General features: G+C 46.9%; 1 protein-coding gene across 1 annotated transcript in view; it reads left to right on the top strand.

The window, feature by feature from the left end:
- Positions 1-4,499: 4,499 nt before the first annotated feature.
- The window catches only part of LOC117444089 (receptor-type tyrosine-protein phosphatase N2-like), a gene marked incomplete at its 3' end in the record, with an annotated part of 55,964 nt that continues 44,815 nt past the window's right edge, over positions 4,500-15,648 (top strand). Inside the window, exons 1-2 of the mRNA XM_034079804.2 lie at positions 4,500-4,704; positions 12,628-12,692. Coding sequence (XP_033935695.1) covers positions 4,662-4,704; positions 12,628-12,692 — 108 coding nt within the window. The remainder of the gene's footprint in view (positions 4,705-12,627; positions 12,693-15,648) is intronic.

The following is a 15,648-nucleotide window of genomic DNA, read 5'->3' as shown; positions in this document are numbered from 1 at the left end:
TGGCGTCTCTCTCACCTGGCGCCTCTCGCACCTGGCGTCTCTCGCACCTGGCGCCTCTCTCACCTGGCGCCTCTCGCACCTGGCGCCTCTCGCACCTGGCGCCTCTCGCACCTGGCGCCTCTCTCACCTGGCGCCTCTCGCACCTGGCGCCTCTCTCACCTGGCGTCTCTCTCACCTGGCGCCTCTCGCACCTGGCGCCTCTCGCACCTGGCGCCTCTCTCACCTGGCGCCTCTCTCACCTGGCGCCTCTCGCACCTGGCGCCTCTCTCACCTGGCGCCTCTCGCACCTGGCGCCTCTCTCACCTGGCGCCTCTCGCACCTGGCGCCTCTCGCACCTGGCGCCTCTCTCACCTGGCGCCTCTCTCACCTGGCGTCTCTCTCACCTGGCGCCTCTCGCACCTGGCGCCTCTCGCACCTGGCGCCTCTCGCACCTGGCGCCTCTCTCACCTGGCGTCTCTCTCACCTGGCGCCTCTCTCACCTGGCGCCTCTCGCATCTGGCGCCTCTCGCACCTGGCGCCTCTCTCACCTGGCGCCTCTCTCACCTGGCGCCTCTCGCACCTGGCGTCTCTCTCACCTGGCGCCTCTCTCACCTGGCGCCTCTCGCATCTGGCGCCTCTCGCACCTGGCGCCTCTCTCACCTGGCGCCTCTCTCACCTGGCGTCTCTCTCACCTGGCGTCTCTCTCACCTGGCGCCTCTCGCACCTGGCGCCTCTCTCACCTGGCGCCTCTCTCACCTGGCGTCTCTCTCACCTGGCGCCTCTCGCACCTGGCGCCTCTCGCACCTGGCGCCTCTCGCACCTGGCGCCTCTCTCACCTGGCGTCTCTCTCACCTGGCGCCTCTCTCACCTGGCGCCTCTCGCATCTGGCGCCTCTCGCACCTGGCGCCTCTCGCACCTGGCGCCTCTCTCACCTGGCGCCTCTCTCACCTGGCGCCTCTCTCACCTGGCGCCTCTCTCACCTGGCGCCTCTCTCACCTGGCGCCTCTCTCACCTGGCGCCTCTCGCATCTGGCGCCTCTCGCACCTGGCGCCTCTCTCACCTGGCGCCTCTCTCACCTGGCGTCTCTCTCACCTGGCGCCTCTCGCACCTGGCGCCTCTCGCACCTGGCGTCTCTCGCACGGAGAGACTCTCTGTGCAGTACTCTGTGCAATACTCTGTGCAGTACTCTGTGCAGTACTCTGTGCAGTACTCTGTGCAGTACTCCGTGTGTTTCCGCAGTACTTGATGTGTTTCCGCAGTACTCCGTGTGTTTTCCGCAGTACTCCGTGAAGTACGTGCAGTACTCCGTGCAGTACTCCGTGTGTTTTCCGCAGTACTCCGTGTGTTTTCCACAGTACTTGATGTGTTTCCGCAGTACTCTGTGCAGTACTCTGTGCAGTACTCTGTGCAGTACTCCGTGCAGTACTCCGCGCAGTACTCCGCGCAGTACTCCGCGCAGTACTCTGCGCAGTACTCCGCGCAGTACTCCGCGCAGTACTCCGTGCAGTACTCTACTCCGTGCAGTACTCTGTGCAGTACTCCGTGCAGTACTCTACTCCGTGCAGTACTCTGCGCAGTACTCCGCGCAGTACTCTGTGCAGTACTCCGCGCAGTACTCCGCGCAGTACTCCGTGCAGTACTCTACTCCGTGCAGTACTCTGTGCAGTACTCCGTGCAGTACTCTACTCCGTGCAGTACTCTGTGCAGTACTCCGTGCAGTACTCTGTGCAGTACTCCGTGCAGTACTCTGTGCAGTACTCTGTGCAGTACTCCGCGCAGTACTCCGTGCAGTACTCCGCGCAGTACTCCGCGCAGTACTCCGTGCAGTACTCCGTGCAGTATTCTGTGCAGTACTCCGTGCAGTACTCTGTGCAGTACTCTGTGCAGTACTCCGTGCAGTACTCCGTGCAGTACTCCGTGCAGTACTCCCAGTACACGCCGGGTCGTGTTGCCTCCGCCTGAATGGCAGCAGTGGGTTTGTTGGAGACGCTGTTGATCCGAGATCGATACGCAGAGAGGACCCCCCGCTGTGAGCAGCATGAAGCCACATGTGACAGACACGTGGGCGATGATTGGCACTTCTGATTGGACGTTGGAGACTAATGATGTCACAGCGAGCGTCATGCGGGGAGAGCGAGAAGACCACAGAGGGCCTGGTGTCGCTGGAGTGTGTTATAATTAGAGGAGAGAGGACCGTTGCTATGTTACCAGATATACTAGATTACTTCCATGTATTTAATTCTGAGTCTCACGGACCAATAAACCAGTGGCTGTTTTTAATCAAATTGAACATCAGCATTTCCCATTTATCCGTCCTGTAAGATGTGTTTACTGCTCTGATTAATCAGCCCCATGCTCCCTCAGCTCTTCATTAAATACTTGATTCCTCACGTCCTTTAAAGCCTTCATCGTCGTGGGCTCCAGGACGCGTTGATTGCAATTAACTATTATTTATATAAATATAACAATCAATCAAATCATTACAACATGTGGAATAATGATGATCTCCCTGTTGAGTGTTAGTATATCTGAGCTGTGTGCGACACTCTTTAGTGTCCCCTGGTCTCCAGCTGTGTGCGACACTCTTTAGTGTCCCCTGGTCTCCAGCTGTGTGCGTCACTCTTTAGTGTCCCCTGGTCTCCAGCTGTGTGCGTCACTCTTTAGTGTCCCCTGGTCTCCCTGATGTGTGCGTCACTCTTTAGTGTCCCCTGGTCTCCCTGCTGTGTGCGTCACTCTTTAGTGTCCCCTGGTCTCCCAGCTGTGTGCGTCACTCTTTAGTGTCCCCTGGTCTCCCAGCTGTGTACGTCACTCTTTAGTGTCCCCTGGTCTCCCAGCTGTGTGCGTCACTCTTTAGTGTCCCCTGGTCTCCAGCTGTGTGCGTCACTCTTTAGTGTCCCCTGGTCTCCCAGCTGTGTGCGTCACTCTTTAGTGTCCCCTGGTCTCCAGCTGTGTGCGTCACTCTTTAGTGTCCCCTGGTCTCCCAGCTGTGTGCGTCACTCTTTAGTGTCCCCTGGTCTCCAGCTGTGTGCGTCACTCTTTAGTGTCCCCTGGTCTCCCAGCTGTGTGCGTCACTCTTTAGTGTCCCCTGGTCTCCCAGCTGTGTACGTCACTCTTTAGTGTCCCCTGGTCTCCCAGCTGTGTGCGTCACTCTTTAGTGTCCCCTGGTCTCCCAGCTGTGTGCGTCACTCTTTAGTGTCCCCTGGTCTCCAGCTGTGTGCGTCACTCTTTAGTGTCCCCTGGTCTCCCAGCTGTGTGCGTCACTCTTTAGTGTCCCCTGGTCTCCCAGCTGTGTGCGTCACTCTTTAGTGTCCCCTGGTCTCCCAGCTGTGTACGTCACTCTTTAGTGTCCCCTGGTCTCCCAGCTGTGTGCGTCACTCTTTAGTGTCCCCTGGTCTCCAGCTGTGTGCGTCACTCTTTAGTGTCCCCTGGTCTCCCAGCTGTGTGCGTCACTCTTTAGTGTCCCCTGGTCTCCCAGCTGTGTGCGTCACTCTTTAGTGTCCCCTGGTCTCCCAGCTGTGTGCGTCACTCTTTAGTGTCCCCTGGTCTCCCAGCTGTGTGCGTCACTCTTTAGTGTCCCCCGGTCTCCCAGCTGTGTGCGTCACTCTTTAGTGTCCCCTGGTCTCCCAGCTGTGTGCGTCACTCTTTAGTGTCCCCTGGTCTCCCAGCTGTGTGCGTCACTCTTTAGTGTCCCCTGGTCTCCCAGCTGTGTGCGTCACTCTTTAGTGTCCCCTGGTCTCCAGCTGTGTGCGTCACTCTTTAGTGTCCCCTGGTCTCCCAGCTGTGTGCGTCACTCTTTAGTGTCCCCTGGTCTCCCAGCTGTGTGCGTCACTCTTTAGTGTCCCCTGGTCTCCCAGCTGTGTGCGTCACTCTTTAGTGTCCCCTAGTCTCCGTTGTGTGTTGAGCTTCTTGCACCTGTCTGTCGGCCACCGTAAGAAAAGATGGATTTTCTGGGCATCAAATGGTGTCCGTGTTCTTATAGTGGTAAATATATATACAGCTAGTTAAAGGGTGTTTATCCCTCTCATAATAAATCCTGTGGAAGTCAGTTTATATTATTCTCTCCTCCTTTTGATAAGCAGACGTAAAGAACCACATATATCATGTTTCATATCATACATCGAGCTGCTTCATAGCAAAAGGATATTATTGTTTTTGTGGGACTGAGAAATGACTGCATCCTATCAGCCAGGAGGGATCAGGTGCATCTCCTCTTCCTCCTCTTCCTCTTCCTCTCTGCTCGCTGATAGGTAGCCAGCCATCATATGTGCAGGGGGGGGGGGGAGTGATGGGAGGAATGGCAGCTTTAATATCGTAGCGATTGCCTGCTGATAATACTAACGGCTGCTGAGAGGCGTGCGCGTCAGCCCTCCTCTGCAATAAACACTTCCATTCTGACGGATGGAGAGATGGAGGAGAGATGGAAGAGACGGATGGAGAGATGGGGAGAGATGGAAGAGACGGATGGAAAGATGCTGTTGGATGTTATTCAATATTAACAGATCAATCTGGTGAAATATGCATTTTGGGCAGCGTTACGATCGTGTGCAAAATACTCGGATTCGTCTCCCCGTGGTGAACTCGTATTCGAACAATAACAGAATATATTCATGACTTTCGGCTCCGATGACTCCGTGACAATCCCTCCGAGTTAGCGTCCGCGGTGGGGCGTCAGCGAGCGGCATATGGTGGCAGAGAAGCAGCGGTTTAATCAAATCAGGAGCGTTTGTGAGTGCAACGCGACTCAAAGGTCACATGACATCGAGTTCAAACGTGTATTCATCAGCGTGCGTCCTTCTTTACATCCGTGATTGAAATGGCATTTTCCCTCTTCTTCGTCTGCCTCTTTAGAAAGTCCTCGAGGAGTTTCTGAAGTGTGTGTTCACATGTAATATTTCATAACACCATTTTCATTTTGAAAAATGTTCCTTGGCAGCGAGCACAGTCCCTGCAGAAGCCACTCGGTAGGGGGAGTGGGGTACGTTGAGCTGTCCTCTGAGCAAGGAGAAAGGACACATAGTCAAATGAAAGCACACACCTATAATTCAGGACGTCTCCTATGTCCGATCAATGGCAATGATAATAATTAATATTTGATCGAGGGCAGTGCAAATATTACTTCTTAAAAAAAAGAAGTGTTGTGGCTCAACTTGCCCCGGGTCAGGGGTCAGTTGAGCCACTGTTCAGACCTGGGCCTACCTGTTCAGACCTGGGCCTATCTGTTCACACCTGGGCCTACCTGTTCAGACCTGGGCCTACCTGTTCAGACCTGGGCCTATCTGTTCACACCTGGGCATACCTGTTCACACCTGGGCATACCTGTTCAGACCTGGGCCTACCTGTTCAGACCTGGGCATACCTGTTCAGACCTGGGCCTACCTGTTCAGACCTGGGCCTACCTGTTCAGACCTGGGCCTACCTGTTCAGACCTGGGCCTACCTGTTCAGACCTGGGCCTACCTGTTCAGACCTGGGCATACCTGTTCAGACCTGGGCCTACCTGTTCACACCTGGGCCTACCTGTTCAGACCTGGGCATACCTGTTCAGACCTGGGCCTACCTGTTCACACCTGGGCCTACCTGTTCAGACCTGGGCCTACCTGTTCAGACCTGGGCCTACCTGTTCAGACCTGGGCCTACCTGTTCAGATCTGGGCATACCTACAGCACATCTTAAAGGTAACTATAAACAATAAATAACAAACCAAGTACAAGCTTAGTTTTTCAAATATTTTTAATATAAATTTCGATTGAATTGATTTTTTTAACATGTTAAATGGAAAAGTAATCAGAAACATGGTGATACAGTTTCATACATCTTACCAATCGAACACACACAGGGTGCATTCAACTTGAAATGTAGCCTACTGTAGCTCTTATTATCAGCTTGGCCTACTCTCACTTTACCCCACGGCCCGTGGTTCACTTTACCCCACAGCCACAATTTTAGAAAAAATAGCCTAGCATTAGAATGCAGAGTCATCTTCAGCTTAATGAGTCACATGGTGTAATACGCTGCCAACACGTCAACACATACAATATAAGTGTTTAAACCTGGATACTTTTAGCTGACATCTAGAAAATGTACTTTGACAAGCAAAACACGTTTTTTTGTAAAAATGTTTACTCACCTGACCAATGAGCATCTCTCTCTTTCACAGGCAAGGAGAAATGGGAGGAGCTTGCATAATTTCTGGTCACTTGATTACAACTATAAGGCGTTGCCTGGTTACAGGGGGTGGCTCAACGTACCCCCTTCTCCCCTATATATACAGGTCTGGGTTGATCTATAGATACCTGTTGTTACTAAACAGGAAGTGAAGTGCAGCCACACATGTCGGTTGTTTTTGTGAGAATTTGGAGGCATTAAAGGGCCGTTGTTTTGAGTGGATGAATTTAAAGGTAAAGGTCTTAATGACCTTTTCTTTGGCTCCTTCAAAATGAAAGCACCTAGTGATTGCGTTAACATTACAAATATAAATAATGTAATTGTTTAGTTGTTTATTGCATTGAAGACGATCAGCTTATTTTAAATATATTTTATTAGCATTTGAAGACATAATGTAGTTGCAGTTACATACAACTAAAATACATAAAGCAATCAACAACACCTTAAAGCAGGGGTGGGGAACCTTTTTCCTCTCAAGGGCCATTTCAATGTTTTCAACATCCTCCGAGGGCCGTACAAATGATTGACCTCTGCTTAAAAATACTAAAATCTCAGCCCACTCATTTCACCTTTCTTTCACGATGTGCAAAGAAAAAGCAACCTCTGAATCCAGATACCTCACCATGACTCACGCATGCACGTGCACGGTGTGGCGTGACCACCAAAACAGAAAGATATGGACACAAGATGTGTGCAAATGTATTTAGACTCCTGTGAACATGATTTAAGTGGGGGGGGGGATTACCTCCTCTAGGGGGGGCCTCACCTCCTCTAGGGGGGGACCTAACCTCCTCTAGGGGGGTCCGGGGGCATGCTCCCCGGAAGATTTGTTTTTTTAAATGTTGAAGTTAAAAGCATCAATCTGGTGCACTTTGAAAGCAACATTAGGAGCTCTATGGATCATCTCTCAACACCCAGATGAAACAGAACTGGAAGCAGATTTTCTTTTCCTCTATGGATATTTTACAAATCACTCTCCTTTCAAACTGTACTCTTGTTTATTAATAACAACTTTTTTTTACTGTCATATAGTATTTTATACCTGTTTACTTTATTCTCTTGTTTTTTTATAACTATAATGATCATATAAAGATGTGCCTTTACCTCACTGGTTGGAGAAAAAGCTTCTCATACTCGTTAGCATAGCTAGCTAACCAGATGCTAATGATAACAACAAAGTTATTGACTGCATGATCAGTGTGACAGATGAGCAGATCGCCACTGGGCTCTCAACTAAAGACACAGCCACGCAGAAACTGCGGCATGTGTACGGCTCCTTATGGGTACTGCTATTTTTAGAAGTGCCGAGTGGCGTTCTGGTGCTCTCCTTCAGCATGTGTCAGTCGAGACATATACCACGTGATGACACGTTAGGCTTGTGTTGTGTTCAAGGACCCTGACCTTGGCCAGGAAAAACAGGCACTCACTTGTTTAATTATTTTGCGGTCTAGATTTCTTTCTTTTTTTTCTTTTTTGCGTGTGTTTATAAATTACCTCGAGGGCCGTACCAAATGGTATAGTATACGGCCCGCGAGACTTATAGGGTAAAGCTAAGTAACAGATGCATCATTAACACATCTTGCAGAAAGGGCCTCTTTAAAGAAATGCTTTCTTCTGATTCTGATCAAATGTGTATTTCTATTTAGAGAAATGTAATTGTTCTCTTATAGCTATTCCCAAAGAGCCACTTCACCTGACGCGTGACTACGGTCGGCCTTCCTTCCAGCGCATTTTAAAGTGATTTTCTTAGTGTTTCATCTCATTTGAATACGTCGTGGCTTCCCTACTCGCTGCCTCCGAACATCAGATGATGTGTCTCCGTGGGACTCGGAAACAGACGAGATTAAATCAGATCTTCGTGGTACCGATCACCCCAGATAGACCCGGACACAACGCCTATTACACATCCTCTCTGGAACGAGAGCTGACGTCTCTCCTCCACGGTCTGTCGGGAGTGTTTGGGGGATAATTTGAAGCTGTGAGGAGAGAGAGAGGGAGGAGGTGAGTATAAGGGATGGCCAGAAAGACGGTTGTCTGCTCAGTGGCTGACGGAACGAGCTGCAGAGCGGAAGAGCCGCCCTAACGAGCCCAGAAAGGATGTTGTATTTACATTTAAAGTGGGTCGCGGTGAGAGTCCTCAGCTTTGATAAACACTGACCTTCAGGCTGCTTTGGTTTCAGAGAAGACGGTTAATGTCAGCTTGTCAGTCAAAACGTGTGTGTGTGTGTGTGTGTGTGTGTGTGTGTGTGTGTGTGTGTGTGTGTGTGTGTGTGTGTGTGTGTGTGTGTGTGTGTGTGTGTGTGTGTGTGTGTGTGTGTGTGTGTGTTAATCCACCGTAGTTTGACTCATGATGTGTTGCGACCCCAGAGAGGCCCTCATTAGGACCAAAAAACGTTGTGTGACCTTTCAGCGGATTCACCTCCCCAGCTGCGCCCAATTACCTCGCTCATTAGTACTGTCTCTACTTTAAAGAGTCCTCTCCTGCTGATGTTCAGGTGTATATCAGTATGTAGTGTCTCTACTTTAAAGAGTCCTCTCCTGCTGATGTTCAGGTGTATATCAGTATGTAGTGTCTCTACTTTAAAGAGTCCTCTCCTGCTGATGTTCAGGTGTATGTCAGTATGTAGTGTCTCTACTTTAAAGAGTCCTCTCCTGCTGATGTTCAGGTGTATATCAGTATGTAGTGTCTCTACTTTAAAGAGTCCTCTCCTGCTGATGTCCAGGTGTATATCAGTGTGTAGTGTCTCTACTTTAAAGAGTCCTCTCCTGCTGATGTGCAGGTGTATATCAGTATGTAGTGTCTCTACTTTAAAGAGTCCTCTCCTGCTGATGTTCAGGTGTATATCAGTATGTAGTGTCTCTACTTTAAAGAGTCCTCTCCTGCTGATGTTCAGGTGTATATCAGTATGTAGTGTCTCTACTTTAAAGAGTCCTCTCTTGCTGATGTTCAGGTGTATATCAGTATGTAGTGTCTCTACTTTAAAGAGTCCTCTCCTGCTGATGTTCAGGTGTATATCAGTATGTAGTGTCTCTACTTTAAAGAGTCCTCTCTTGCTGATGTTCAGGTGTATATCAGTACGTAGTGTCTCTACTTTAAAGAGTCCTCTCCTGCTGATGTTCAGGTGTATATCAGTACGTAGTGTCTCTACTTTAAAGAGTCCTCTCCTGCTGATGTTCAGGTGTATATCAGTATGTAGTGTCTCTACTTTAAAGAGTCCTCTCCTGCTGATGTTCAGGTGTATATCAGTATGTAGTGTCTCTACTTTAAAGAGTCCTCTCCTGCTGATGTTCAGGTGTATATCAGTATGTAGTGTCTCTACTTTAAAGAGTCCTCTGAGCCTAACTGGACGCTGACGCAGGGAGACGGATGCTTATCCTAAAAGTAGCGTGCTTAATTGGATGCTGCGTGCTTTGTGGATTCGTCGGATAGAAATACTAATTAAAAAAAGCCTCGGATCGGAGGTTAGGCTCTTCAGGTCATTTGCATAGCCTTCATCTGGGGAGATGGGATTTAAAGGGCCTCCTCCTCGTCTTCTTCACATTCACATGCTAACCAACTCAATTAAAGTGACGCTTGTTGCTCTCTTAATTTGGCATAATCTATTAAAGCCTCCTTTGATTTTGTTTTTCAATAAAAGATGTCTCCATCAAGAGAGTCGGTGAGATGTGTGATCTTGAGCGATGGATATTTAACAGCGTCTCACTTTGGGGGTCATTTGCATGAGAATGCCTTTTTTTTCCCCGTGAACAAAGCTTTGGAAATAGCATGCCATATTTGATTAGATCCATAGATGCGAGGATCAAACCCGGCTGGTGTGTTAATTACTGCCGGAACAAAGGCAGCGCTTTCTGTGTGAGGAGAATCCACAATTCACCTCCTCTGCTGAGAAGACATGCATTATTTATCGGTCAACTTTTAATATAAACACGTTTAATATCTCAACTTCTATTGTGTGGATTGTCTTGAACTTTGGGCCAGACTCTCCTGGTTCCCAGAGGTTGAACCCTGCAGAATTTGAAGATCCCTTGACTTTTCCTTCCAGCGACACCGTGAGGTTTTGTGAAACGTCGCTAACATGCATCTCAATAAAATCATGACAGAAAAAGTATCTGCAAAACATTCGCCATCAGCCAGAGCTGTTCTGAGTCCAGAACCAGTACTGAGTCCAGAACCAGTACTGAGTCCAGAGCTGTACTGAGTCCAGAACCAGTACTGAGTCCAGAGCTGTTCTGAGTCCAGAACCAGTACTGTGTCCAGAACCCAGTACTGAGTCCCAAACCAGTACTGAGTCCCAAACCAGTACTGAGTCCCAAACCAGTACTGAGTCCCAAACCAGTACTGAGTCTCAAACCCAGTACTGAGTCTCAAACCCAGTACTGAGTCCCAGAACCAGTACTGAGTCTCAAACCAGTACTGAGTCCCAAACCCAGTACTGAGTCCCAAACCCAGTACTGAGTCCCAAACCAGTACTGAGTCCCAAACCCAGTACTGAGTCCCAAACCCAGTACTGAGTCTCAAACCCAGTACTGAGTCCCAAACCCAGTACTGAGTCCCAAACCCAGTACTGAGTCCCAAACCCAGTACTGAGTCAGTACTGAGTCCAGAACCAGTACTGAGTCTCAAACCAGTACTGAGTCTCAAACCCAGTACTGAGTCCCAAACCCAGTACTGAGTCCCAGAACCAGTACTGAGCTACTTCCTGTCCCCTGGTCTGGAAGTCAACGGTCATCTGAATGTGTTTTTGGTTGTTAGCCTGAAATCAATGGGACTGTGTGTTTAGATAAGCTATCGTTAGCATGCTTCGAAAGCTTAATGGTAAACATGGCAAAGACTATGCTAACTCTTCATTTATACTCATGCTAACTCTTCATCTATACTCATGCTAACTCTTCATGTATACTCATGCTAACTCTTCATCTATACTCATGCTAACTCTTCATCTATACTCATGCTAACTCTTCATCTATACTCATGCTAACTCTTCATGTATACTCATGCTAACTCTTCATCTATACTCATGCTAACGCTTCATCTATACTCATGCTAACTCTTCATTTATACTCATGCTAACTCTTCATCTATACTCATGCTAACTCTTCATCTATACTCATGCTAACTCTTCATCTATACTCATGCTAACTCTTCATCTATACTCATGCTAACTCTTCATCTATACTCATGCTAACTCTTCATGTATACTCATGCTAACTCTTCATCTATACTCATGCTAACGCTTCATCTATACTCATGCTAACTCTTCATCTATACTCATGCTAACTCTTCATCTATACTCATGCTAACTCTTCATGTATACTCATGCTAACTCTTCATCTATACTCATGCTAACGCTTCATCTATACTCATGCTAACTCTTCATTTATACTCATGCTAACTCTTCATCTATACTCATGCTAACTCTTCATCTATACTCATGCTAACTCTTCATCTATACTCATGCTAACTCTTCATCTATACTCATGCTAACTCTTCATCTATACTCATGCTAACTCTTCATGTATACTCATGCTAACTCTTCATCTATACTCATGCTAACGCTTCATCTATACTCATGCTAACTCTTCATCTATACTCATGCTAACTCTTCATCTATACTCATGCTAACTCTTCATCTATACTCATGCTAACTCTTCATCTATACTCATGCTAACTCTTCATCTATACTCATGCTAACTCTTCATCTATACTCATGCTAACTCTTCATCTATACTCATGCTAACTCTTCATCTATACTCATGCTAACTCTTCATCTATACTCATGCTAACTCTTCATCTATACTCATGCTAACTCTTCATTTATACTCATGCTAACTCTTCATCTATACTCATGCTAACTCTTCATTTATACTCATGCTAACTCTTCATCTATACTCATGCTAACTCTTCATCTATACTCATGCTAACTCTTCATCTATACTCATGCTAACTCTTCATCTATACTCATGCTAACTCTTCATCTATACTCATGCTAACTCTTCATCTATACTCATGCTAACTCTTCATCTATACTCATGCTAACTCTTCATCTATACTCATGCTAACTATGGAAGCTAATGCTATTTGGTATCGGCAAGAAATGTGATTGGTTAGCATGGAAATCTGATTAAAAACAACTGTTATAGACGAACTACCCACACAACACGTCATCCATCTGTGCAACACAAACAGCCGCCAGCTGTCAGACGTGTTCTCACATCAATGATTTTGTGTGTGTGTGTGTGTGTGTGTGTGTGTGTGTGTGTGTGTGTGTGTGTGTGTGTGTGTGTGTGTGTGTGTGTGTGTGTGTGTGTGTGTGTGTGTGTGTGTGTGTGTGTGTGTGTGTGTGTGTGTGTGTGTGTGTGTGTGGGAAAGCTGGTCATTTCTGTATGACCAGTTTGACATCTGACTCACGTCGTTACGTCCACTCCATCATGTCTGGGTTCCTCTGTCATCTCAACACCTCGTTTTTTTTGTTTCTCTCCGCAGTGCAACAGAAGCAGCAGCTGGAGAAGGAGACGGGCCTGAAGATAGTGGAGGCCGGAGTCAGTGATGTAAGTGTCAATCACGACGTGTGTGTGTGTGTGTGTGTGTGTGTGTGTGTGTGTGTGTGTGTGTGTGGACATACAACATAGTGTTTGCTCGTATGCAATCCTGTGGAGAGTGGGAAATAGTAGAGGCCCCTACAAGTCGATGTCCCCAGGCACAACCATGTTTTTTATGGCTTTAATCGGTCTAGTAATTTAAATGGATGCTTGTATAAATATCTTTTGCTGCAAAATTATTATTTTTTTGTTGATAATCCAGAAAAAGTGAAATAGTCGGCTCCTCCATAGGGCGTTGAGTCCGCCTTAACACGTGTAGCTATGGAAATAATGCTCAAAATGTGGACTAGACGTTCACAGAGAGGCAATAAAGCAAATATTGAATTGATAGCTTTAAGAATTGTTGTCATATATCCACTTAAACACACAGTGTGCAGCCTTTGCAGACCATTTACATGCACTAAAATCTCTATAACACTCTACAGGAGAGGGGAAAAGCATAAAAGTGCCCTTAAATTGAACACTTTGATCGGAGAAAATCCAAGAATACGTTCCAAATATCAACAAAACAATCATTCTGCGGTGAAATATTCAACCATCCATTTAAAAAAGCTATATTTTTTATATTATAAAAAGCTGTTCGTACACTTTAAGCGTTGTCTTGGCATCAGACCTGCAGCCAAACACTGATCTGACACACACGTACCTTTTCAAGTGTTTCCCTTTGATTACCCTTCACTCTTAAATACAAGTCCTTTATGTTTCCATGGCGAATAATACACAACAACACACTGCTGCTTCTGTCATACAGTTAAACGCACAGTGGGTTTGCAGACCATTTACAAGCACCGACTAAAAGGGAGGGAAAGCATCAAAGTGCTCTTAAATTGAACACTTTGATTGAAAAGAATAAAGAATAAGTTCCACATATCAACCGCAACAAATATTTTGCATTGAAATATTTTTATGCAACCGTCCATTTAAAAAAACTGGATGTTTTAATGTGATTTTTTGGGGGGTATTTCTCCACTTTAAGCCTCTCAGACCCACCTCGCCTTGCATCAAACCTACACACATTTTGTTGAATAAACATTTTATTCATAAGTGTAAATATTTGAAAGCTAACGGATGGAAGTTTATTGAAACTCGCTCCAATATGACGGACAAAAACGCCCAGAACCCTTTCTCATTATTGGACTTATTTATGTTGCTCAGGACCCGCACACTTTCGTAAAGCAAAAACATTTTATTTTTGTTTGCTGCATGTTGTTGGCATTGTTGCGCTGGATCTACACCAAGTTCCACGTTTGACTGTTGCAATGAGCCTTGATGGTTTTCAAATAATTGTCAATAAAATAAAAATAAATGAATAAGATAAAATACAAAATGTGGACGCCTGCCACCCCACACACACACACACACACACACACACACACACACACACACACACACACACACACACACACACACACACACACACACACACACACACACACACACACACACACACACACACACACACACACACACACACACACACACACACACACACACACACACACCTGTTCAAGTGTTTTCCTTTGATTACCCTTCACTCTTAAGTCCTTTACGTTTCCATGGCAAATAAAACACAACAACACACTGCTGTTCGCTGCAGTTTAAAGGAAGTGTTTTGGGAACAATAACACGATTACGTGGAGAGGCAACGCTCCTCTGACATATTTCCCCCGGACGAACTAAGAGCGGGACACTCGGGAAGATCCACATGAAAGCAGAGAGAACGTGTTTTCATTGGACACCGATAGATATTCATCTGTCTCAGCGCCGGTGAGGATCTAATCAAGCACCCGTTGAAGCGTCATCGCCCGCGAAGTGGGTTTCTCTATGGAGAGGAGACAGAGCCTGATGCATGCTGGGAGATAAATGGATGTGCTTTAGGGTTACACTGGAAAACAAACCTATAATATATGAGGTCTTTTCACATTACCTGACATGACTGTGGCTTGTCTTCCTTTCAGTGTATTTTAAATCCAAATGTTTTTTACTCTGAATTTAGGTGTAACTTCCTGTAAGAAAGCTTATTTGAATAACTCCCGAACATCCGATGATTTGTAAATCTATCTCGGTCTGTTCACACTGCTAGTAATCCCCAATGTTTAGAAGTGCAACAGTAATCTGATTACAGCGTCTTTTTGTGTCCCGATCCCGTTGGACAGTTGCTATGGGAAACACCGCAGATCATTTCCCCGTCTCTCTTTTGGTGTCACTGCCTTTCTTCGCCCATCTGCCTCCCACTTACATATCTCTTTTAGCTCTCTCATCTCATTGTGTCTTCATCACCATCGTCGCCATTATTTCCGTGACTTTTTGTCCCGTCTTCTTTGTCAGCCTCGCCTCCTTCTATACTCCGTTATTCCCACTCAGACTGTATTCCCGTGCCGGTACAGGGGCTGTGGTTTTTGTCATATCGGGCCTATTTGTAGATAATTAGCTGCAATAATAGCCTCTCTGCAGGCGCCAGGGAGAGGGGGAGGGGAGGACGTGCCTTCCACCTCATGGGGAGAAGAAATCTACGGCAGACTGTGCTTTTAGAAATGCATGTCGGCGGAAACTGTTCGATAAATAAAGCCCATTTCGCTCAGAGGGCGTTGTATTAGCTCTCGTGTGCATGTGTGTGGTCGCACGTACAACTGTGGCTTTGACAGACAGCTGGTGAAGTGCGCTCTTCAAGTACATGACTTTAAAAGGTGTTCAACCAAAAGGCAAGCTCTCGTAAAGGTGTGGTGAGATGACCACGGACTCTTTCTCAGCAGAATCAGAAGCGGGTTTATTACGTGGAGGGATTTGACTTGATGTCGTGGTGCAGACATCAAAGTACCGTACTTTTCGGACTATAAACCGCGACTTTTCCCCACATTTTCTTTGTACAGCTAACGGCCACTAGGGGACCTCCTAAATCTATGGA

This window comes from Pseudochaenichthys georgianus, unplaced genomic scaffold, assembly GCF_902827115.2.
Source record: "Pseudochaenichthys georgianus unplaced genomic scaffold, fPseGeo1.2 scaffold_729_arrow_ctg1, whole genome shotgun sequence".
Lineage (NCBI taxonomy): Eukaryota > Metazoa > Chordata > Actinopteri > Perciformes > Channichthyidae > Pseudochaenichthys > Pseudochaenichthys georgianus.
Note: the sequence above shows the minus strand (reverse complement) of the source record. Positions and strands in the feature narration are given on the sequence as shown.